This window comes from Asparagus officinalis, chromosome 5, assembly GCF_001876935.1.
Source record: "Asparagus officinalis chromosome 5, Aspof.V1, whole genome shotgun sequence".
NCBI lineage: Eukaryota > Viridiplantae > Streptophyta > Magnoliopsida > Asparagales > Asparagaceae > Asparagus > Asparagus officinalis.
The window spans coordinates 94,122,424-94,149,808 of record NC_033798.1 but is presented as its reverse complement, the minus strand read 5'-3'; the positions used below and the strand labels follow the sequence as shown (position 1 = coordinate 94,149,808).

The 27,385-nt window shown below is 33.1% G+C and overlaps 1 protein-coding gene across 1 annotated transcript; it reads left to right on the top strand.

The window, feature by feature from the left end:
• On the top strand, positions 5,049-6,428 carry LOC109842193. The gene is made up of 4 exons (XM_020411093.1): positions 5,049-5,389; positions 5,475-5,923; positions 5,996-6,116; positions 6,267-6,428. Exons 2-4 carry the CDS (start codon positions 5,832-5,834, stop codon positions 6,426-6,428), a joined length of 375 nt encoding a protein of 124 aa, XP_020266682.1. The 5' UTR covers positions 5,049-5,389; positions 5,475-5,831.

Sequence of the window (27,385 nt, the reverse complement as noted above, 5' to 3'; positions counted from 1 at the left end):
TTCAAAGATACGGTAAACCGGATCTATTCATTACAATAACATGTAATCCAGATTGGGATGAAATAAGGAATGAGCTTCTAAATGGACAAACAGCACAGGATAGACCAGATCTTTCTTCTAGAGTTTTTAGAGGGAAAATAGAGGATCTTAAAGATTTAAGAAAGAGTATTTGGTAAAGTAGCTGCACGTGTCTATGTCATTGAATTTCAAAAAAGGGGACTTCCACATGCTCATATATTAATAATTTTGAAACATGAATATAAGCTAATGAGCCCAGATCATTTTGATAAATTTATATCGGCAGAATTACCAGATCAATCAATATTTCCAATGTTGCATGTGAAGGTGGTAAAACATATGGTTCATGGCCCTTGTGGATCGTTGAGGAAAACAAGTCCATGCATGGTTGACGGAAAATGTAAATATCACTACCCACGTCCTTTTTGTTCAAAGACAAGTTTAGGGGGTGATGGTTATCCAATATATATGCGAAGGAATGATGGAAAGAAAATTTTTGTACGTAACACAATTTTAGACAATCAATGGATTGTTCCATACAATCCTTACCTATTAAGTAGGTATAATTGTCATGTCAATGTTGAAGTATGCTCTGGACTTAAGGCTGTAAAATATCTTTATAAATATATATACAAAGGGCATGACAAAGCAGCTGTGTGCATTGCGTCAAATGAGGCAACACATCCAGTAGATGAGATCAAACAATTGTTAGATATAGGTGCCCTGCAGGCAATTATTGTATATTGTAACAGGACCTATATGTATATAACATCCTTGTTCAAAATGATAGTATGCTATTTTGGTCAGATTTATCTGATGTTCTAAATATACAGATAATGTCCTTAGAATAAATACTAGACTATCAGACATTTCGGATAGTGATCGTAATGAAGAGATCTGATTAGTCGGTAACGTATATTCTAAAATGTTCCTAGTTGATGAAGTGTTGAGATAGGACATCATCACTTTGGTTTAGACTAGTGTATGCTTTATTTCTCCTTTTGAAGGAGATGATCAATCTCTTAGATCATTGATGTGAGACATCAAGATACAGTATACAGGTGACTCATTAGTGAATGAGTTGACTGAACGACTCGCCGAGAACATCTAGTTGGTAATATACTTAACTGTCAAATAGAAGTTCTCAAGTGATATAGTACATAGTAGTCTCTTGACCTGAGGCATGAGTGCAATATCTTATATGTCAGTAAAGATGTATTTAGACTTTTACCTAACCACAGTTCTTATTGAATTGTGCATAACGGTTCTTGTTGGGTACATCCCGAGACATAAGTAGATATTGAGATGCCAAGAAGGGATTCGTCTCTCCCAGTATAGGGGTTGATGTCATAAGATTGTTTGATATAACTATAACCTGGAAATCCTTGGCCAAGGTGAATAAAGATAAACTGAGTGTCAGTTTGATCTTATTGGTTATGAGTTTAATATCAATAAACACTAATCAAGCTATTAGGGTTTGACAGTTTGCCATACCCTAGGCTCAATAGTTTGACATGGTTTGACGAAGAGACCGGACTGTACGGTATTATCATTGAGTGGTCCTGATAAAATTGGATAAGCATCTTGCAGACCTTTATCACAACTTATACCCGGGTGGTCTTCATGTGTAGCTAGCACCTCTGTTGTACTTATGGATATGATCCACTACCGAGTTTTTTAAGTTGGGCCCTAGAGTCACACCAAGCGCGTACTTGAATCCTATGAAACACAATTTATGGAGTGATGCGTATGATTGATACGCATATATGATTTCTTCCGGATACACATAAACGGTTATGTATATCGGTAAAATCGGAATGCTATGTGCTTAGGAAATGAATTCCAGTATTTTTCCCATAAAGTTAACTTTTAGTCAACTAGTTGACTTTTTGGTCAACAGTTGACTTTTGGTCAACTCTTGATTTATTTGGTCATATAGTGACTAATTAGTTAAAGATTGGAATAATACTATATACCGTATTTATGAAATACTGTATTAGTGATAATAATTTGGTATTCTCATTTATGAAATACACATACCATGTATAATGAGTCATGAGATGAGTCACTTAGTGGTATGGTTTGAGCACATGGTTTATTAGCACATGGTTTTGAAATGTAATGATTCATAAGATGATTCATTGCATGACTCACTTGATTAATCATTAATTTTTGATGATTCATTGCATGACTCATAGGATGAGTCATTCATATCATGAACACATTTCACTCTATAAATATGAGCTCTTTTTCTTATGGAAAGGTTAATGAAAAATTGGCTAAGTGTTTTTTCCATAAGAGAATAAAAGAGAGCTCTCCTCTTACTAAACTTTAGCAATCTTTGAGCAAGAGGAAGTAGTAGGATTTTAAGAACCCCGGGGTGGATATCTTGCCTTGTGTCTTAAGAAGACTCCCATTTTATCAAGCTCACTTGAAGACTTGGAGATCCACTACAAGGAGATTTTCTACTACAAGGAGCAAGAGCTAGGGGTTATTCGATCTTCCATCGAATCACGCTACGAAAGTATGACTTTCTAACTCTTGTATGCTCACTTAATAATAAGATTTCCTGAACATTATGTGTGGGTAGTAGGAAAGAAATGTTGGAATGAGAGGAAAAAAAATGCTGTGATTGGACGAATAAATTCAGCAAATCCTATAGAGGGGGAGAGATATTATTTAAGGCTTTTATTGAATCATGTTAAAGGTCCTACTTCTTGGGATGACCTACTCACTGTTGATAGATTACTTGTGAAGACTTTTAAAGAGTCTGCACAGAAAAGAGGACTCTTAGAATCCGACGATAGTATCGTCGAATGCTTGGATGAAGCAGTAAATTTCAAGATGCCATACGCATTAAGAAGATTATTTGCAACAATTCTGGTTTATTGTCAACCAACAAATGTCAGATTATTATGGGAGAGATATAGACCAGCAATTTCTGAAGATTTCGTTCAAAGATCTATAGCGACAGATGTAGAACAAACTGCATGGGCATTAGAGGGAGTGAATTATTTCCTAGAGAGCATGAGGAAGACAATACAAGATTTTGATTTACCTAAATTTAAAAAGGATGAAATAGATAATCCATCATGCAATCTACGAATCATACAGGATGAGATAGATGTTGAAGTCTGTCAAGAAGATATAGATGGTAAGTACAAATTAAACGAAGATCAAAGAAAATCTTTTGAAATAATAATGGACAGAGTTAATATGAATAAGGGAGGAGTTTTTTTCATAGATGGTCCTGGAGGGACGGGAAAAACATTCTTGTACAAGACTATACTTGCCAATGTCAGATCAAAAGGAATGATTGCAATAGCAACTGCAACTTCAGGAGTAGCAACATCTTTACTACCTGGTGGGCGCACATCACATTCACGTTTTAAGATACCTATTAGTGCCACTGAGACAACAGTTTACAATATATCTAAACAGGAAGGTACTGCACATTTGATTAGAAAAGCAGCACTAATTATTTGGGATGAAGCACCTATGGCAAAACGAGTAGCAATTGAAAGTGTAGATCGTACAATGCAAGACCTATTGAGTACAAAAGAATTGTTTGGTGGTAAAGTAGTAGTTTTTGGAGGAGATTTTCGTCAAGTGTTGCCAGTTATTCCAAGAGGAACAAGGAGCCAAACAGTTAATGTCAGCTTAGTAAAGTCTTATTTGTGGGAGAAGATGGAAAAGATAACATTAAAAATAAACATGCGAACAAAAAATGATGAAGAATTCAGTAAATTCTTGCTGCGTGTCGGAAATGGAACAAAAAAAACAACTAAAGATGAACTTATTAGACTTCCTGAAAGTATTGTGATTGAAGATAGCAAAAATGGACAATCGGAAGTTGAATTGTTAAACCAAGTATTTCCATCAATTGAACAAAATGCAAATTCAGCTGAATATATGACAGAACGAGCTATTCTTGCGACAAAAAATGAATATGTAGATGAGCTCAATGACAAGCTTTTGGATAAATTTCCTGGTGATGAGATTATTTTCCATAGTTTTGACAAGGCTATTGATGATCCAAATTACTACTACCAAGAAGAATTTTTAAACAAGTTGATGTCTAATGGTCTTCCACCGCACAAGCTAAAGCTGAAGCAGAATTGCCCGATAATGTTGCTTAGAAATCTTGACCCATCAAATGGACTTTACAATGGAACTAGAATGGTTTGCAAAGAATTTGATAAAAATATTATTAAAGCGGAAATAACAAAAAATAATCATGCGGGTCAAGAAGTCATGATTCCAAGGATACCATTATCACCAGCTGAAAATGAAAATTACCCTTTCAAATTTTAACGAAAACAATTTCCTATAAGGTTATGCTTCGCAATGACAATAAACAAAGCACAGGGACAAACAATTCGTACAGTGGGTATTTATTTACCACACCATATTTTTTCACATGGACAATTATACGTCGCTTTATCTCGTGGTGTATCAACAAACAATACAAGAGTGCTGGTTAAAGGCGAAAGAAAACAAAAGAAAGGATATACATACACCAAAAATATCGTCTACAAAGAAGTTCTATCCTAAAGGCGAAAGAAAACAAAAGAAAGGATATACATACACCAAAAATATCGTCTACAAAGAAGTTCTATCTAGAGAAAGGTTAAAAAAACATTTAAATGACAAACTTATTTATTTTAAATAAATGTCAATAACAAAAATATCAAAATTAAAATTTAATTATTTTATAGCAATAAATATTGCAATAAGAAGATGGTGAAAAAAATAAATATCATTATTATAATTTGTAAAAATTACTTTATTTGATATTTTTAATGTTTATTATGGTTACATGGAAGATGACTGCTGAAAGACAACGTAAAGGTGAATACAGCTTCATTAAGGATTTGAAGTTATATCAAGAATCTTTCTCAATCAAAGTGCTTATACTAAAAGTGTCCTTGGAGCAATTCTCATCGTCAAAAGGTTCAGCTCAGGTTCAAAAGATTATTGTGATTGACGAAGAGGTAAGTACAACTCTTCAAATAAAATATTTATTATTACATTTGAATTTCATTAAATTTTTACTTAACTGGTAATTTATTTTAAAGTTTAAGTAACAACAAATAAATACAGGGAAAAAAGATTCAAGCCACATTATTCAATGCTACAATAGCAACATTTGAGGAATACATCCATCTCAGCAATACCATTATCATCAAGAATGGTATAGTCAGGCCTATAAATAGGAAATATGCATCGGTGAATCCGAATTTTGAGCTTGCTTTTGGACAAAACACAAAAATTATAGTATCCGAAAATAAAATCAATATCGGTACCCTACCATTTTCATTCAAGCCATTCGAAGAGGTGACAAAGACAAATAATGAAAATATATTTTTCGGTATGCTAAATTTTTAATCTTAAAAACATAGCATTTGTAATACAAAATTAATTTTTTAAGCATTAAAATTTTAATCTTTATACAGATGTGTTAGGATTCATCACTTTAGTGAGACCGTTGTACACAACAAATACATCAGTTAGAAGGGAGATCACAATAATGAATGAAGAGTAAGTGTTTTTAAATAAGAAATAATTTTTCAATAACAAATATTAAAATACTAACATATCCATTTAACAATTTTTTTAATTGACACAGGATGGATCCATTGGTATTAACATTATGGGGAGAGCATGCAGAGAAAGAAGGTCAAGTATTCGAAGACAAGAAAAAACAAAAACCAATTATAGCAATAATTAATGTTACTGCAAATAGATATATGTGTAAGACTTTTCAATTTAATTGTTTTAAAAAATTTATATAACAAAAAAGTAACCATATAATGAATACAGGAGTTCCGCAACTATCATCAAAGCCTGCAACAATATTTTTGATAGACCCAAACATTACTGAAGCACACACTCTTAAAGAATGGTAATGCTTATGCAAATAAAATCCTTCCTAATATAATTTTGAAAAAAATAATAATACATGTCTTGAATATAGGATGACAGTGAAGGGGAAAAATTATGAGAAACTGATGCAGCAGACCCCATCGAAGCTAATGAGAAGGTCTAAGAAGGTTATGCTTGGTGATATCATCACATCATCAACAGCTACGAAACAGGTATTTTATTATATTGGTTAAGATATTAACAAGATAAATAGTAATAAATTTTGAATTTATAACTTGATTGCTATTTTTTAGAATATGTATTCCTACTTTAAAGCGGAGATTAATAAATTTTGAATTTATAACTTGATTGCTATTTTTTAGAATATGTATTCCTACTTTAAAGCGGAGATATCAGCAATAATCAATCCAGAATCACCTTGTTACACCGCATGCAAGAGTTGTCAAAGAAAGGTTTTTGTTGAAGACAGCATAGCTAACTACAACAATTACAACACTGAAGATGCGGAATGGGAAATAAAATAAGTTTTAAATTTTATTTATTAAAAAAATAAAAATAACATTAAATTTCACATCAAGGTACCTTATGCGAATGGAAGTTAAAGATCATATCGACAAGGCATATGTTACACTTTTCGATGAAGCTCGGTATCTAACTGGTTGTTCTGCTGAAGAATATGTAGATTCATTTGATGAAGAAGGAAAGGTAATATAACATTATTTATTTCAAATATATAAAATCTTTGTTCCATAAAATTAGTAAATTAGTAAAATAGAAAAAATGACCATAAATATAATGCAGGAGCACTTATCACCTATGTACCAGAAAATGATGAGCTGTTGCGACAAAGAATATCTTTTCTTGGTAAAAATGAACAGGAAAGATGAAGAGAAAAGAAATGAAGGAAGAATAACCGCTCAAGAAATATGCAGCCTAAACAACTTCGAACCAATAGAATGTGATGAAGATGAAAATTCAAAGGACATTTCACTGAAGCGAAAAAGTATGACAAGCCTGAAAAAAGATATGAACAAAAGAAAGTTCATGAATAATAAAAATATTAAAATAGAAAGTGAGAAGTGATACATCATTTATAGCACTATGATGAATACACTTAATTATGTTTATTTAAAATATTATGTCAAGGATATTGCAACTGTGTTGATTTAATAAGTACATTTTAAATAGTGTTTGTTTGTTTAAAGTATTATGAGCCAAACATTTCCTATGTAACAATGAAAGTTTTTCTGTTAATTTGCTCTTTTCTTCAATTGGGAAGCCATCAACCTGCAAGTTGGCATTAGCTTTATTTATCACTTTTCCAATAAGAATTTCCTATTTTTATAGTAAAGAATATACAGCTAATTTGATTCGGTGTTATTTGCAATGCATTTATGTGAGGTTCACTGATTTTTATAGTCATCTATTACTTGCATGCTTTTGTCAAGTGGTGGTCTCATTTAACTTTGGCGTTAAGTCTGTAGTGTTAATGTTTTTAGTTTTTAATAGAAAATTAATGTTCTTCTTTCATTTATCTTTGGATTTGTTATTTTATTCAGGCGTTTGTTAATTTTGAGTTTTAACAAAGTAGGTTTTAAATATTTATGTGGGGTTCATAAATTGGTGATTAAAAAATTATTTGGTGTACAAATATTTAAAATCAAGTAGTTTCTTAATATGCATCACGTGCAACGCACGTATTGTATACTAGTTACATATAAAAGAGGATTGCCTTGTCAAAACTTTTGATTTCTATTTTTGCCCTTTTAAGTTTGATAATTCTCAAATATGTCATTAGTTCTAATTAATCATTCACTAATTATATGTAACCTCTTATTAATTATGTATTTTCTCACTTTTTCAAAACTTTTGGTCACACAATTATTTTATTATTTAATTATGTTATTTAATAGAATATTTGACATGCATCCCTAATTTATATTTACATAATATTTAAAATTATAGAAAAATTAAATTAAAAATAATAAAAATTCATTATTCTTATGTCTTTTGCATTTGGGTTTCACGTCTTAGTCTCATGGAGGACTATCTCCTACATTTCATCTTATTAACCTTTTAAAAGTATGATAATAGTATGAAAATCAATTTGTATTATTGTAATTGTAATAGTATTAATAGTATAGTGATTTTAAATAGTTTATTTTAAATTAATAAATTGCATTAGTTGTAATTTAATAATTATACAATTTAGTAAATTATTTACTAATAGTGTAATAAAATGTGTTTATTAATAGTATTATAATTATTCTACGTATAATATTATTATATTTAAAAGTGAATAAATTATTTAATATATTATAAATATTCTAATAAATTATGAATAAATTATAACAATTATCCAAACTATAATAATTAATCATATAGTTCTTTATACAAAATTCTATTTTAATTTATTCATTTAAAAAATTGTAATTGTTTAGAATTTATATTGCTATACAAGTCATTTTAGTATTTTACAGCTAACAAAAAACTTTGAAAAACATAAAACATATCAAGTATGCTCACGTGAAATGCATGTGCAATGCACTAGTAATAATAAACAATCATAAAGAAGGGGGTTATAACAATGTGGAAATTAGAGGGATTGAGGGTTTAGCTAAAGTAATTTTCTAATGGTAGTGGATGTAATTTAGAGGGGTATTTATTAAATTTAATTTAATTGGGATTGTGAGAAGAATTTGAAGGGGTATTATTTATATGTATATATGTGTTTTTATGTATGTATGTGTTTTAGCATAAATTAGAGTGCATTTCGTAAGAACATGTTTTAACATGCTACACACTTTTATAATAGTTTAAGATAAGATGTGTCACAAATAGTATGTCCATGCTCACACAAACGGGTCTGATATCTTTGTCATGCATGTATGATTTGTTTGTATTTATTTCATTTTTATTATGAATATGACCAGACAAATGATTTATACCATCAATTAATATCCACCGAGGGACTAAAAGCATCATGAATAAAACATGAAACCATTATATTTTTCGCTTGTGGGTATCAAAATAAGAACAATACCACTTGAAAAGATCAATTCACCTAAATTTAAAAACGTGATAGCTTTTTAGTTCATAAAAAAGGTAATAGTTGGAACAAATTAAATAAAAGAGGGATTAATTGAGACTATTAACTCACGAAACTGAAAGTCGGTGCTCCAAAAAATATTTTTTGGAGTACTATTTTGTCTTAACCTTCAATAAATTCTAGTTTAAGCAGAAATTACCAATAAGACTTAAGTTTTGTCTTAACCTTCAATAAATTCTGGAAGAAAACCCCAATAATTGGTGGTTACATTTAGATTCTCTAGGGGTATCTTTGTATGCTTTAGAATTTTTAGAAGGTTATTAGTATTTTTTTTTTTTTTTGGATTTTTAGGGGATTATTTTTTAACTTTCAAGGTTCTTAGAGGTTTGTTTGCAATTTTTTAATTGTAAAAGTTTTCTTACAATTTTTTGATTATTCAAGGGGTTGTCTCCAAAGTTAGAATTTTTTTAAAGGTTCTGATTTTTAGAGTTTTATAAAGGTTCTGATTTTTAGAGTTTTATGGGGTTGTTTGTAATATTTATTTTTCTACTAGGATGTTTGTATTTTTTAGGGGTCCGTTAGAATATTTCAATTTTAAGGTGTTTTTAATTTCACGTTTAAGGGGTGTTATTTGTAATATTTAGATTCTTCAAGGGATTATTGGTAATTTTTGAGTTTTCATGTATTTTTCAGGGTTATTGGTAATTTTTGAATTTCAATGAGGTTTTTGTTGTTTTTTGAATTTTAAGAGTTTGCTTGCAATTTTCAAACTTTCCCAGGGTTTATTAAAGTTTTAAAAATTTTAAGATTTATTTTCAATTTTCTGATTTTGGGGGTTCTTTGTAATTTTCTTATCTTTTATGGGGTTATTTGTAATTTTCATATATGTTAGGGGTTTATCTGTAATCTCTGGGGCTTTTTAATTTTATGGTTTTTTTTTCATTTTCAAAATCTTTTGGGAGCTATTTTAACTTTCAAATTTTTCTAGGACATTTTGTCATTTTTCGTACTTTTAAGAGGTTATTTTTTAATTATCAAAATTTTCTTTGGTAGTGTATAATTTTTAAATTTTAATGGGTTTTACAAATCCAAGGTTTTTTGGGGTTGTTTGTATTTGTTATGGGCCTATTTGTAACTTTTAGATTTTTAGGAGGCTCCTTGTAATTTTATTTTCTTAAGGGTTGTTTTGTAATTTTTGAATTTCTTTTTATAAATGTAATTTGGCATGTGTATAATTTTTTATAAATAATTTTATGTAGAGAGACTCTCTATATCAATTTTTTTTTTCTTTAATTTCTATGCCTATATACATGGCTGTTAAATTTTTTTTAAATATAGGTAATTTATAATTTGATTATGATTACCAACTATTCTAATATTAGAATATCTAATTATGAATAGTTTTAACTTGATGATAATTCTTAGGTAATAATAAGATTATGTGTCTACGTGTCACATTCTGATAGGATAAAATGATATGTGACTATTTATAATATGGACGCGTGTTAATTTTTGTGTCTTTAAAAATGACACATATCAGTTTTTATGTATTTAGGAGTACCATCAATTTCTCATTTTATATAAAAGAATGATTTGATTAATTCACCTTTATATGTATGTTTATTTTGAATTATTTCTGTCATTGTTAATATCTTTTCTCTAAATATTTCTTTAAAATATAAGAGTATCTCATGAAATCTTTTATCATATTTTTTTGTTATTCACAGGAAATATTGTATCTTTGTATGCAATAAGCTCGAGCCTAAAGTTGTCATGAGTTGGACTCTTTCTTTATTTCGCCACACTTATCGTTGAAATGAATTGGGCTTCATACAATGGCTCCAGCCCACACATTAATATGGGTTGAGGTAAAAAAAATTGTTTAAAAAATCTCTTGTTATCTTTTTTATATACAAAGAAAGGGAAAAAATTGTTATAAAGTATGTCGTTATAAAGGGCAATTTGGAATACGCGTGCACACATTACACCTTGATTCAATAGGCGAACCTCTTCTATTTAATTTAAATTATCTATTGTAGGAAGTATGTTGTGACTTAATCTCCACGAAAATATCTTAAGTTTATTAGAATGATGGCCTTCCGTATAATATACCGTGAGCTCCGAGAGGTGTTCGAATGACTGGCTGGTGCATTGCCTCTATGTATGCCTTGTACAATGACTCCATTACTCGTTGTTGGTGTGGGGAGATTAGTGTGTGGTTTAGGAGAGGTAAGGATGATCTTGGGGTCCCTTAAACTTCCCCGATGACTGATTGTTTTGAAGAGTATGCTGAAAAGCAACTCCCTACACAACATAACAGGGGCTAGAGGCCTTGTTTCCTCCGACACTCAAATCAGTGACTAGTTTGATAATATGAAGAGAAAAACAGAATGTAGTCTTTTGGGTTTTTTGTATGTAAAATTGTGTACCTTGGAATAGCAAAGATGATGCTATTTATAGAAACTTTGCGAGGTTATTTCGATAATCTGACTGACTCGTTGCTCTGACACTGCACTGACGCTTTACATGTGCACGCAACTGATTGGTCAGAGGCGGAGAGTTGTACCCCTTGCATTTAATATGATGGTGACAAAATGACGGCGATGTACGCGTCGTCCAAGGAGCCATTATGACGCCTAGCCATGCATTAAATGTGATTGTGACTAGATGGCGGAGTATGTGCATCAAACTGTTTTGCATTAAATGTGAACACTGTTGACAAAGTTGATAGGTTTTTCCACTGTTCAAGACGCTCAATGTCGGATCCGAGTGGGGAACGGATCTCGTCTCGGATTTGGGCTTCTAGCAGATTACGACTTTCGTATCGGATTCGAGTCGCAAGATAGATCAGCTGACTCTGCATCCAGGTTGTGTTCTCAGAAGTATGTGAGTCAGGCCAGCTAGTTATTACACATTGCCACTTCTTGAGGCTTCATTAGGGTTCGTAATTTCTAGGGTACAGCACTCGTGAATTCCAAAGTAATAAGTGCTCTGACCGAGAAATGCCCGTTATTTGTTATAGTGCCCTATAATTTTATCATCAGCTTTAGAGGAAGCTAATGGGATGCTTAAAATTTCCGCCACATATTGTTCAGCGAACATATTTTTCAATTTTTCATCATCCCATTTCTGAAGAACTTGAACTAACAGCACACTCAAGGGTGTATCATATATGCACAGGGAGTAGGACTTTCATCATTCAAGGTTAGCAATCCAAATTCGTAGTGCGTATTACCTTATTAATAAATGTCTTTTTCAATTTCAAACATAATATTGAAATATAAACCTCGGCTGGCCAGAAAATTTTGTCGATCTATATATAGGACAAAATAACTATTAACATATGTATGAATCATATATATTTCAATCTCCATTACAATCTAAATCAAATTGATTACCTTGTAATATTGAGTAAGATCTGGTTCTAACAATATCACATCCATAAAACAGTAAACTACAGGGAGCTATTGTGAAGTATTAATGTTTCTGCAAAAAAGATTTTTTTAATAAGATAATACCATCACAATATTTTTCAAGAAACTATCATGCTTATGTTAAAGTAAAGTTATTGAATGATAAGCACATGAGTATGTTTAAGCATTTTTTGCACTCATTTAGTTAACTTTTAAGTGATTTTTTAATTTGTGTGTTAAAGGTTTATAAGCAATGAACTGATGCCCGAAAAAAGTTATGAGTAATGACAATTTAGTCTTTTTTACCAGCACCAATTGTTTCATTGGTAAGTCTTCTACTAGTTTAAAAGTTTACGGAGGTTTTTCTTAAAAAAAAATGCAATTTCAAAATCTTTCTGAAAAAATGGAGGGGAAAATTAACTCAACGGCTTTGGGCTTAATTGCTTAGCTGCGCTTCAGCCTATTCACCCTAACGGGCTGGGCCCAGAAACTCTAGAAAGAGTGCGAACTGACTGTTGTAGTTTATACTAACAGCCGCTTTCTCTCTTGACTATTGTCTGATTTTGACCTTATAAAAATATTAAAGATAACTTAGAAAAGCACCTGCTAGCTCTAATGATTCTTTCCTATTCATATAACAGACGTCTGTTGAAGCTCTAAATTATTGTTCTAATACCACACGCTATTTAGCGTTTCTCAATTACTATCTTTTTGTGGTTTTTATGATACTTTGAAAAATCTGCTGATCCTTGATGCAGAATGATGTAGGTTGCATAACGATCAAATTCATGGAGAGATAGAACTTTCACAAGTTAAATGTGGATATACACATATTATTAACTTTCACAAATAAACAATCATATCTTGTAACCTGGAAAACGGATTCTGACATATTATATATATAAATCGTCTATCTCGATAAGACGAACCCAATCTGATTGTCAGATTTTTAAAATCTCCTCAGTATCACCATCTTTTAGCAGAAATACAAAAATAATTAATTTTTAGTTTATTTTTAGTAATAAAATTTGGAGTCTATTTAGAATAAAAAATAAATTCAATTTTGATTGATGTCGGATTGATTTAGTTCATATACTATAGGAAATATTTTTTGGGTAGGATTTGATACCTTCTATTTACTTGTAATTCTAGTCTTATTAAAAGTCTATTTTATTTTTCTATTTAAGAAGAATCATGTCACCCTAGAAACACATCATATCACTTTTATCGTAAAATTCTCTTTTATATTACTTCGTGGATTCGAGGTTGTCTCTTGTAGATTCAAAGATTATTCTTTGTGGATTCAGAGAACACTCATTGGTGGATTCCGAGGTTTCTTACGTCTGCGCTGTGTTATTTTAATTGACCTTGGACTAATTTATTTCCTATATTATATGAAGTCTTTTTAGGGTAAGATTTGATATTTTTTATTTGTTTGTAATTCTAGTCTTATTAGGGGTCTATTTTATTTTTTCTATTTGAAATGAGTCATGTAACCATAGAATCATCAGATTGCTTTTATCGGTAAATTCTCTTTTATATTACTTCATGGATTTGAGGTTGTCTCTTCGTAGATTCGAAAATTATTCTTTGTGGATTCAGAGAACACCCTTTGATCGATTCTGAGGCTTTTTACTTCCGCGCTACGTGGTGGTGAAAGTTTTTAAAGATGCACTCATCCGGATCAGCAGTTCTCATTTTGCCCTCTTGTGCTTCAGTCACATGCAAGCCCGTAACTTCAACTCCTTGACTCGATCATTATTTTCAAATTCATAGGATGTTGTTCTGTAGCGGTCCTGTTAGCATTTTGTTCTGCGTCAATTTTATAGTGTAGGACTAAGTCATATTTCGTTGTGAGTAATTGATATGATTAAAATATCCTGATCATGTAGGTGTAAAACTTTAGTGCCTATGTGGCACAATCTCCATCATCCTCATAAAGTAGGTACAAATCCCCACCAACTCATGCACTCTCTCCTACTTTATGAGGATGGTAGGGATTGTGCCACATAAGCGTCAATGAAGAAATCCCCTCCTATAACAAGGATACCCATTAATCTCATGAGCTTTGCTACAGGGACCCAAAATATAGGACCAATAAGGGAGACAAGTGAGATGTCCTCCTTCTATTGGATAATGAGTTGGCCATCATTAATGATAGTCAACTTATTATCCAATAGAAGGGGGACACCTCATTTGTCCCCCTTATTGGTCCCATATTTTGGGTCCTTGAGGAATTTTTCTAATCTGTTACTGGAAATGATGAAAGTTAGAAATTAAGAAAAGAATATATATACTGAAGAGAAGAAACACATCTCCACAGACACAGAATCCTGCTTAAACAACTAACTGAGCCAATTCGCAAAAGAAGATAACTTGAAATTAAAACTTCTACTAACCTTGTCCTTGAATATCAGATCCCATTACAAAAAAGCCGCATGACCATCATCAACCAACAATCTGTTAGCATGTTCTTTCAAATCCCTGACATTGTTGCTTTAATTTGGCGTTAACACCATTGACCCCTAAAAATCATCTCACAGTTGCTGCTTCTTTAATGAATAAAGTGGACGCCCGTAAGAGAGAACATTTAAACAGAAGTTGGTAGAGTACCATGAAACATACGACAAAGCAACAAAATTTACCATCAGTCTTAAATCTTAAGTTCTTTCTGCGTTTGCGAAAGAAAGGAAATTTCATGAGAGAAAGAAAATTTCATGAAAGATCTCCTATCAAGATCTTCAAGATTTTGCCTAAGCAAGAAGCTACATTTGCATTCACATCTATCACATAAACAGAGTTGGTTCAATATACTACTTTCACTAGTAGAAAATGAAATATCGCAGACGGAATATCCCAGACGGAAAATTTTCCGTCTGGGATATTCTATACTAGACGGAATTAAACCGTCGATAAATTTCCGTCTATAATAAACTATTCTAGACGGAAATTTCCGTCTAGAAAAGTATTGTAGACGGAAATATTTTTAAATTTTTTTTTTGAATTTTTCCGATTATCCTAGACGGAAATTTCCGTCTAGGATACTATCCTAGACGGAAATTTCCGTCTAGAATAATCGGTTCAATTTAAAAAGTGGAAAACCCCAGATCTGGACACCAAATGCCCAAATTCTCATTTCAAAGAGGAAACCCCAAATCCTTCGAGTCCCGTCCACGCCGCCTTCGTCGCCCGACCTCGCCGTCTTGGTCGCATCGGTCGTCGCATCCCTTCGTCGCCCAACCTCGCCGTGAGTTCCTAGCCCTTGGTCGCATCGGTCGTCGCCCGACCTCGCCGTGAGTTCCTAGCCCTTGGGTTTTTCTCGGCATGGTAGTTTTTTTTTTATTTTTTTCACTCGGAAATGTTTAATTTTGAGTGAAGTTTCTTCCTTCGTGATGAAACTAGATGTGGGTGCATCTGCAATCTTGGGTTTTTCTCGGCATGGTAGTTTTTTTCTTATAATATTTCTGCAATTGGCTTTTTCAGAAGATAACCCGGGGTCGCTAAATTCTGATTAAAAAATTTCCACTTTTGGTAGTATTTGTTCGACCTTTATCGAAAATTTTGGTTTAGAGCATCATGTGACGCATCCTTTTAGTCTGTAATTTCTTTTTCTTTTCTTTCGAAAGAACTTATGATGTTTCGAACTTTCAAACGGAGACTCCTGTGTACTTTATTCCTTTTCCTATGACTCAAATCTTCAGATTTTGGTATAAATTAGTAAATTGTCTTTTGGTTCAACCTTGTTTTCAATTAAAACATCCTCATCCCCCCTCAAAATTCGACTAGTAAAATTGGAAATCCTATATCACTTAAGACTCCTTTCAAAAATTTGTTCATTGTGCGGCAATTTTAGGGTTATGTTCATCCCAGTCAATGAAAAAAAAAATTCAACAGTGAACAAATTCTCATCCAAAATTTTGTTTTTCTCTATTCGGCCACAGTAAGAAAAATTAGCGCATCCACGATGTTGTTGATCCATACTTTCACTAGTTACAGGGAGTTATTTACAGGGAGTACTTTTAATCTGGATGATATTTTCAAACTATATCTCAAGCGTAACAATCAAAAGCGTAGTACAATTATATTATTACTATGCTCATCTACCGTGCACAGTAGCTTTGCAGTGAATAGATGTTTGGAAATTTGAGAAGAAAGGCTGATAAAAGAGTAACAAGACACTGTAAATGTAACTCATCATGATGGATGTATTAAAGATCCATTCTTGACAGTTAAGCCATGGGTTGCATATGATTTTGATGTTTATAAGTAGCCATGGGTGTATATCATTGGCAACTTCTATTTCTGTTATCTTGTTTAGCTAGTTAAGCCCACAAGGCTCTCATGTTTATCATACAGTTTGTGATTTGAATTGTACAAATATGATTATATAGGCTTGTGATTTGAAAATGTGAGTTTGGAAGAAAAGGTTTTAAAAAAATAGAGTGATATATAACGCAATATTATATAATAATGTGTTATATATCCAATTTAGGTAAAAAATATAACGTTAACCCTAGACTCCCGTCCAATAATTACAGCCAATTCTTTGAGGTTATAATATTAGATGAACGAGTCAAATTTGGGTAAGAGGTAAATTTTCCTACTCGAAATTGATCGTTCACTTTATATTATAATAGAAATGAATTGGTATAAAAATTTGTAATTATTGGATCTGTCCTTCTCGGACGGGTTAGGAATATAATAGTGCATACATCCAACTTTGTATACTTTGTATGATTTCATTTCTTAAAAATTTTGGCAGCCCATACCTGTTGTTCTCCGTGTACAATAAGCGTATGTTGTTTTGCGTTTTATATTATCAATACGCATAATAACATCCGCACAGTGTACAGGGAGAACAACGAGTAGGTGCTGCCGAAATTTTCAAGAAATGAAAATATACAAAGTATATGAAGTTGGATGTAAGCACTATTATATTCTTAATGGATAGAAGCCTTCCTATGACAGCCGATCAATTGGTGTAATTAGTTTCTACGTACGTTTCAAATATATTTTATGTAGAACTAAATTTATATTGTTAAATGATATATGAACGTATGTTAGATTTGTTTTGTATGTATAAGAGTCATGAATGTACTAGTAGTTGTGTGATTTGTCGTAGTTAATAATTATATATAATTTACAGATGAGGGTAATTCCTGACAAATCATGGATAGATATCCCACGGCTTCATAGATTTCGTGACACGCGATACAAGGAGGGATGTGAAGCCTTCATACGTTATGCAGAAATGAATCCGAGAAAATTAGCAAGTGGTGCTATGTATTGTCCTTGTTGCATGTGTAGGAATTTGAAATTGCTGAATAGTAATGATATACGGATCCACCTAATGAAATCAGGTTTTGATGAAAAATATAAATATTGGAACTGGCATGGGGAAGGTATCACTGAAGATGAGGATCCAAATGTGCGTGTCGGTACGTCCGGTGGACAACGAATAGATGACACAGAAACAATGTTGAATGATATTTTTCCTCGACCTAGAGAATTTGAGGGTGATGATAATGTCGAGGATGATATCGGAGATAAAAGTGAAGATGATATCGATGTTGAAGCTGAAGAAGTAGGAGATGATGGAAGTGCCGAAAATATTGATGATATGCATTCCTCCGCAGAAATAGAACGAATATTGAAGCTACTAGAAGATAGTGAAAAGGACTTATATGAGGGATGTACCGAGTACTCCAGATTTTCATTTATGCTAAAACTCCTACACATTAAGACACTTAGCGGTATGTCAGATAATTATTTTGAAATGCTTCTTGATTTGCTTCGAACTGTAATACCTGGAGGAGTGAATAGCATACCCCAAACAACTTATCAAGCTGAGAAGATTGTCGCTGCTCTGGGTCTAGATTATAATAAGATTGATGCATGTCCGAATGATTGTATTTTGTACCACAAGGCCAATAAAGACCTTCAAGAATGTCCGACATGTGGAGTTTCTAGGTGGAAACAACGTACAAATTCTTCAATAAGGATTACAACGGAGACAGAGATAACACAGAAGAAAATTCCAGCCAAGGTGCTTCGACATTTTCCATTAGCTCCTAGATTGCGAAGATTGTACATGAACAAAGAAACGGCGAAAAATATGAGGTGGCACAAGGAAGATCGAGTAGATGATGGTAAATTGAGACATCCTGCTGATGCGGTAGCTTGGAAGCATGTTGATAAAATTTATCCTCGATTTGCCGAAGATTGTATATATATATATATATATATATATATATATATAGAGAGAGAGAGAGAGAGAGAAACTTATGTCAACTTAAGTGGACGTCCACTAAGTTTCTTAGCCATTGATGATTAATTGATTGAGCTACATTGTGGATGATCCGCCTGTAAGTGTAGCAGGTTATACTGCAAGTGTAGCGGGTTACACTGCAAGTGTAGCGGGTTACACTGCAAGTGTAGCGGGTTACACTATAAGTGTAGCGGGTTATCCTGTAAGTATAGTGGGTTATCCTGTAAGTGTAGCGGGTTATGCGTGATGTTCTTTTCTTCCTTTTGTTGTGTTATGGTTATGTGTACCACGCTGATCTCTGTAAGAGAATATTATGTTATGTTTGAGGGAAAACTTTATGTAGCTGGTGCGCTCAACCATAGAACTTTACGTGCAATAAACCATCAATTTCAATGACTTAGAAGCATACAAAACTTTACATAACCAGTAATTTAACCACAGTGGCTGATTGCACAAAATGACTTTACAATTGACTTTACATAACCAATCCCAACAACAGTCACATAGGTTTCGTACAAATGACTTTACAAATCACTTTCCAAACATATATATATACACAAAAAATGCTTGATATCACAATTGGCATCTAGCATCCGGGGAATTAGTCTTTAGGATCACGTTGATTTCCTGAAAGCAAAATATAAGCGAATCAAAAGAACAATAGGTTGAGTTTAAAAGCGGTTCAATGAACATTATACTTATAGAAAATATACCTTCAGATAGAAATAGAACAACGATACGAACTCTATGTCTTGCACAATCCTTTTGGTCAATTGAAATTGGTCAATAGAACAATCAAATATAGGGACCTTAGAACATAATACTATTGCATAATTAAGCGAGAAAGAGGTTGCCATATTTCATACAAGCTTTGGAAGAATTACAACTCCAAGTCTTCTATAAATGAAAAGGAAAGAAAAAAAAGATAACCGGGTCTAGCTTAGCGAAATGTTATGAGGGCCATAACAACACAGTGGTCATTACCATAATAAGAGAATACAGCGAATGAGATAACAGTAGAATGAACAAACTTGGAACTATTAGCTCGAAGCAAATTACTCCATTTGCGCCATAGAATGTCAACTCGAAGCAAATTACTCCATTTGCGCCATAGAATGTCAACAAATCAAATTGGGAGGATCAAAACATAATTTTCATACAGCTAAATAATTAACCAATCAACAAATCAAATTGGGAGGATCAAAACATAATTTTCATACAGCTAAATAATTAACCAACAAATGTATAGACTGCAAAAATGCCAAATTTGCAAAATCAAATTCCAATCTTTAAAAAACCCTAGAAATTCAGAAAACCCTTTCAAAATCCCTAGAAATTCCAATCTTTCAAGCTAATCAAGCAAGCAAACAAACCAAAAAAAACCAAATGGGCATTTCACCAAACAAGGAACAAGCATGAAATTAAATCAAGCTAATCAACAAAGAAGACAAAAAACACCTAGTTTGAGCATTTCATCAAACACATAGTAGGCATGAAACCAAACAAAGTTAGTCAACTATTAAGCAAGCCAACAAATAATCCCAAGTGGGCATTTCATCAAACACATAACAGACATGAAACTAAAGGGGCTGCAACACATTAGATGACCTGAAAAACTATGATGACCTGCTCTCCCCCCTTTAGCAACGCTAGTACTAAGATGAGTCTTACTTGTTAGGCTCCGAGTTGAGAGAGGGGAAGCCCATGGGTGAAGAGTATGTAATGAAACAGAAGTTTGAAGAGGGCAGAGAGCGGATCTTGAAGGATGAGGGTCTTGAGAGAGGGAGAGAGAAACGAAGCAAGGAGAAGAGGGAGAAGATGAAAAGGAGTTAAGTTAGCGGAGAGGAGGAGTAAGGCAGGGGGTAGCTTAGGGTTTATAATTTATTTTTGTGTATATTGTATATATAAAGGATGTATTAATGCTTTTTAGGTTGAGAGGCAAATACACATAGTTCTATGGGTTTATGAGTACATCTGAAACTAGTTGGGTTTATAAATAATAGTTCTATGGGTTTATGAGTACATCTGAAACTAGTTGGGTTTATAAATAAAGATAGGTAAAGCTTTGGGCCCAAAGACAAAAACTCTGAAACTAGTTGGGTTTATAAATAAAGATAGGTAAAGCTTTGGGCCCAAAGACAAAAACCCCTATTTTTAATTGTTTGTGACCTTCTCTCTCGGCGATTGGTTTGGTTTCTCGAAGCACATCGGTTGTTTGGCTTCCGCCACGCACAACAGATAAGGAATATATTCTATATGATTCGACATTGAAAAAAATTTGCAAGTGATGTCACCATCACGTATATTGTTGGAAATTAAGTTTCCCCCTGAATGTTTTTCATCATGAGCAACCAAAGCAAGAGAACTCAATAAAAAATTCAAAACCGGCCACTATCCTATGAGTTTGAAGAAATCTTTGCAAGGAAGCTTTGCGTCATATCATGCACCTATACTATCTTCGGCTCAAATGTCAAGTTCCAAAAGCCAGACATGTAAGATTAAAATTGATGATTTCATTCTTCCTATGAATTTTGCTCATAAAATCATTTTGTACAATATGTAGGCTTACGGAATGATATCAGGTCCTGATGGGAGAATTGTGAAACCTGAAATTTCCACTTCAATAAAGAACTTTTCTTACGTGAGTTTATAGATTTTTAGAATTCTTGTATCGCAGTCACATTCCAGCCATGTATCATTCCCAAAATTACAAAAAGATTCAGAATTAACCAAACTCCATTGGAGTGAAAGATGCTACAAATAATTACTAATCAGTTGTGTGCCGATACTTATCTTTGTTTGCAGGAAAGATTGGAGAATGATACCTGCACTATTATCATGGTCCACGTGCCAGCATACGGTGCCACGATGAACTAGACATCTAGGCCCATGTGTTTCCCTTTCTTACTAATTTCTAACTGTTTTATTTAATACAACTTACATGTGTATTAGCTTGAGCCAGATCGTTGTGTTTGTTCCATTGTTAGACTTATAACTTTGAACATAATCATGATGCTTTGCATCTTGTGTTGCTTTTAGAGGTCCTACCATCTCAACTACAAGCATTTCACCCTCTGATGCTGCATTTTCATTGATGCGATATCTTAAAGATCCAAATATGGTGGGTGTCCATTGATGAGGATGAAGGTGACGGCACATGATGGTACACAATGTGTTATGATGCGCTGACAACGGTAACACACTTGACCCATGATTATGATTGAATTTATCGGATTTCATTCATGCATGGAAAGCACCGAGAAAAAACTCAAAACATCTCTAACCTGGGAAAATTTTACGACATGATAAATTACATTATTTGGGTATCTAGTGCAAACACATAATATTCGACATCCAAACTTAATTTACTTGGAAAGCACAGTTCAATTATGGGTTCTTTGACATCCCATTGCTTGTTCACAGGAGATAATGGAATAGTTAGTCGATAGTTTATACTTATTGTGCCTGGGGAATACTCGTTATCTCTTGTAAACAAACATGGAAGATATTCATAAATAATCATTCGAAGTTGTTAAAATTGAGTAGTTTGTGAATTATGGATGTCTGAGGAATAATTTTAGCAAATTATTGCCTAGAGAAGTCTGTATATATATAATTACGAAATTATTTGCTCAAGAAATCGGGGATTATTGGTGACAATGTGACATTTTATATAACTATGGCTGGATCCGGAATGAAATTAGACGAATATAGTTATATAGGTGCTATGACATGTGCATTTGTCTTGTTCCAATGGATACAAATTAATAATGTTGAAAGGCAGAACCGCAGAACTCAACATAATGAATAAGACTACTTAATATCAGTATATATTATTTTTTATGAAAATGTTATATTAAATCACATTAGTTCGCCTTATCTAATTCAACATGTTTCATTACGCAACATCAAATATAATTTAAACGCATATCTACTCAGACATATCCTATATGTTCTAGGACATTTAGTAAATAATAGAAATGTTAGGGGCACACCCCCAACCACACCCTCTACCACACCTTCTCTCCCTCTATAGTGCATTAATTGGGCCCCACATCAATTTTTAAAAAAAAATTGATGTGGGCCCCAATTAATGCACTATAGAGGGAGAGAAGGTGTGGTAGAGGGTGTGGTTGGGGGTGTGCCCCTAACACCACTCAGTAAATAATCACTACTATATTCATTTATTGGGTATATATGTCATAAATCAGTATGTATATGAGTATGCATCAAATTATTCATATCCACTTGCACTCCTATATATATATAGAGCATTCTAGATATGTGCAGGTACCTAGTCTTATAGGGACACACAAAACCCATGATGGATTGGCATCTTAAGAAATGAGTGGTTATTGTGGTGATAACTGAAGAATCTGCACTGGCTATGAAGAGAATAGCTTGGACAACAAGTTAACTGTGGAGTTGCTGCTTGCCACTGAATGAGGACAAAGTCTATAGGATACTGACATGGGGAGATCTTTAGGGATCCAAGCCAAAGAAAGAAACACTCAAAGTATAGTCTTTGTTGTGGGTGGGGGCCAGTAGTCTTCTATTATCATCATTTGTGTTGATATTAGGTTTAGTCTCACATTAGTTATAAGAGAACATCCTATTATTCTCTATTTGTTTATATACAGGTCTACACATTCAATACTTTAACTAAGGAAAATTTACCCCAAGACCATCTCTCTCTCTCTCTCTCTCTCTCTCTCTCTCTCTCTCTCTCTCTCTGGCGGAGGGTTTCTAAAAAAAATTTACTCCAAGACCCTCTCTCTCTCTCTCTCTCTCTCTCTCTCTCTCTCTCTCTCTCTCTCTCTAATCATGGTATCAAAGCGAGGTTAATTGTTTTGCCAAATTTTGGCCTCGCCGCATTGCGGCCTCTTCGTTGTCGCCTCCGTGCTACTTTTTTTTAGTCGTCTCTCGGCTTTTGTTTTAGCCGTCTCTCGGCTTCTTTTTAGCCGTCTCTCGTCTTCAAACGAACGACATCATCGTTTCAATCCATTTCGATGTCTCAATGTCTCAACATCGGCATTGATCCGTCGTGGGTGGGCCTCCCTTGTATTGTCACTTAGTTATGGACCTTCCACCTTTGTGTTACACTTAAGTATGCCTTCCCTAGCCCCTAAATGATCAAAGTGATTGGGCGGGATGGTCCACAATTGTCATAAATGTCTTACGTGGTGCTAGTTTGCTTGATCATCTCACCAGTTCGGGACCAGTTTCATCGTCCATCAGCACTGTTACATCTGGCAGTGGTGATATCGATCTTCAAACCGCACGTGCTCTCTACGTCAAAGAGAGTTTGGATTGGCAGTTCCAGAAATTTCATGTCATGGATTATCTTACTCGCTGTGTTGGCTCTGGTCTCACTGTCGATATTGGCTCGCTTCCCTCTACTCGGGCCATGTGGAGTCATCTCACTGATGCTTCATAGAGTACTCCGGTGCATGGGAGACATATCTTCTACAATGCATTGCTATGCAATGCGTTGCTATATAATGCAAAGGTAGTTCCTCTCTACAGTCTCATTTTGGTTAAATGCAAGCCTATTAGACAGAATTACGCTCCATACTTCCTAGACGTGATTCCACATACGAAGATTGGCTAGCCTGGTATGAACGGCGTGAGGTACATCAACTGTTTTAATCCCTTCCTGAATATTCAACTATGGCTAACCAACTACTTCATTAGCCTTAATTTTGCCTCAGTTATGGGAGCTCTCAGTGCTTATGAGACACAGCAACATACATCACGACTTAATTTGACAACAGATGCTTTTGCCTTTTCACTCGAGATTGTTCCGTCTGTACCAGTCATTGCTCTTATTATGAATCGTACTTCTCAATAGGCTCGATCTAAGATTTTTTGCACATATTGTAAGAAGGAGGGACACCACATTAAGAAATGCTTCAAGCTTCATCTTGAGTTACGTTCCTCAGATACTTGTCGTGGTCGACAACCCCCTCAGTATCAACCCTCTCCCCCTCAGTATCAACCCTCTCGTGCACCAAGATTACTGGTCAATGCTATATCATCTACCACTTTTGACACTACTATTCAAACTATTGAAAATCTTTACCGTCAACTTGATGCTCTTTAGCATACCACTTCTACATCACTGTCTGGTAGATACTTCAACATCACTGTCTGTACCAGTCAAATTATCGATACTCCACTTTAACAGAATGTCAAACTTCGCTTTAATGATGGTGAGCCTTTATCTGATCCTACCTAATACTGATATATTGTTGGTCAGTTGGTCTATTTGTGCATCTCTCGACCAAATATCTCTCATGTTGTTGGCATTGTCAGTCAATTTATTGATGCCCCACGTTCTGTACACTATGTTGTATTATTACAGATTCTTCGGTATCTCTGGAGCACTAGCACTCGCTCTCTTCTGTATCCTGCTACATCTGATTTAGAGCTCTGTGCATATTCTGATGGTGATTGGGCTGGTGATCCAATTACCAGAAAGTCTACCACGGGTTATTGTATATTTCTTGGTGATTTCCTTATTTCATAGCGAAGTAAGAAACAAGATGTTGTTGTCCTTTCCAGCATCGAGGCAGAGTATCGTGCAATGTCCATAATAGCTAAAGAGATTATTCATCTTCGTCGTCTTCTTAATGATTTCAGTATCACTGTTCTGACTCCTACTCCTCTCTACTGTAATAATAAGAGTGCCATCCAGATTGCTAATAATCCAGTATTTTATGAGAGGATCAAACACATTGAGATTGACGCTCATTTTGTTCGTCAAAAAATTATCAAGGACAAGATAATTCAACTTACTCATGTCTCATCCGCCGATGAGCTTGCAGATTTCTTCACGAAGGCCTCTCATGTTCATCGATTCTAGTTTTTTGTACGCAAACTGACTTTGTTTGACCAACATGAGTTTGATGGGGGCTGTTGATATTAGGTTTAGTCCCACATTGGTTATGAGTGGACACCTTACTGTCATCTACTTGTATATATATAGGCGTACAGCTTCAATACTTCAACTAAGGAAAATTTACCCTAAGACTCTCTCTCTTTTATCAATTTGAGAGTAACATGAGAAGAAATTCCTATAGTTGCCTCTTTGTAGAAATCATATAGAGAGTTGGTGATAAAGACGACGGGTTTAACATGAAACTTGATGCACATATTATCATCAACTATCGTTGTCGTCGGGCTGCATATCAGTGCAACCTTCATCTATAAGTAAATGCAGCAATAGATAGTCTAGACTACAGAGATAATTGATGGCGCCTTATGTATCAAGATTTGTCATTCAATCCGTGTCTCCGTATATTTCTTTCGATAGAGGGCTCTACCCCCAACCCCCCACCCCCAACAAAAACCCAAACGCACATGCACACAACCAAAAAAAAAAAACCTCGTCTATACCCCCACTCCTAAGAAAAGAAACACCATGAAGAAGTCGATTAAGGGGAATAAAATCCCTTTTCTTTAGGGATTATGTCTACCTTCTTGTTCGCAAGTGTTTGCTCTTCTATCTTTTCAAGCCCGCCCACCACAAAATTTGCATCAATAGTTACTTGACTTGTTAAGAAACGCAGGTCAAGCTTGCAATCAACCCCTAAAATGCTACCCAACATTGATTAGGCAGCCGTTGAGGTTTAACAAATTGAAGTTATTTGTAGTGTTTCTCTAATAAAAGAAGTAAAAATCTACGAGCCCAAGCTTGTGATTGCTACCATGTAGTCAGTTTGTATATTCATGAAATCATTTATATATTCAATTATAATTAGAACACAAACTGACTATGAGATCATCATGAATATCTGCTCTGTTTGGATACTATGGTGTTTTACTTGTTTTTATGGTGTTTTTGCCAAAAATAAAACACTATGCGTTTGGAAACCATTGTGTTTTTAAGCTAAATCATCCTCAAACCAAAAACAAAAGACTTATTTCAAAACACCTTTTAGGTGTTTTAAGTTTGGTGTTTTGATTTTGAGTTTGAGAATGTGTTAATATAATATCTAACATAATATATTAAATGTAATTAATATGTAGTTATTATCAATATGCTTATTATGTTATACTATACCATACTATATTAAATACCAATTTTTAATATGTTAATAATGTATTATATAATAAGTAAATAATAATAAAATATAAATAAAATAATTAAAAATAATACAAAAGTTATTGATAATAAATAATAATATAATAATGATATAATAATATACAATACAATAGTATAATTCCTATAATATTATTAACTTTTTCATAAATAAATTGTAATAAATTAATAATTATAAAGTATTATATAATTATAAATTATTATATAATAGTAACATATTTAATAATAACATAACAATATAATAATATTATTATAATAACATATTGTATAGTAAATGTAATATAATATAAAACATTAATATATTTTTTTAAAAATAATATAATTTATTATAAAGTAAAATAATGTTTAATAATAAAATAATTTATTGCTAACAAATATTAATGTAAAAATAATATATTCATAATATAATACTATTTATTAATATCATAAATACTAATATATTATTAAAGGTCTATTAATAAACTCTAACATATTAAAAACTATAATATATTATATAATATTAAAATATTTGTAATATAATAATAACATACTATTAATAACATAATATTAACATTATTAATAATATTATATTATATGAATAATAGTATAATATTATATTATATTTATAACATTTTATTTATAATATATTTTATTATAATAATATATAA

What these genes read in the sequence shown, in the direction of transcription:
- LOC109842193 (XM_020411093.1), top strand. Translation starts at nt 5,832, where the DNA reads ATGAATACAGGAGTTCCGCAACTATCATCAAAGCCTGCAACAATATTT. An exon ending in GCACACACTCTTAAAGAATG is followed by an intron (nt 5,924 to 5,995) that starts GTAATGCTTATG and finishes TCTTGAATATAG; the next exon opens with GATGACAGTGAAGGGGAAAA. An exon ending in CATCAACAGCTACGAAACAG is followed by an intron (nt 6,117 to 6,266) that starts GTATTTTATTAT and finishes GCTATTTTTTAG; the next exon opens with AATATGTATTCCTACTTTAA.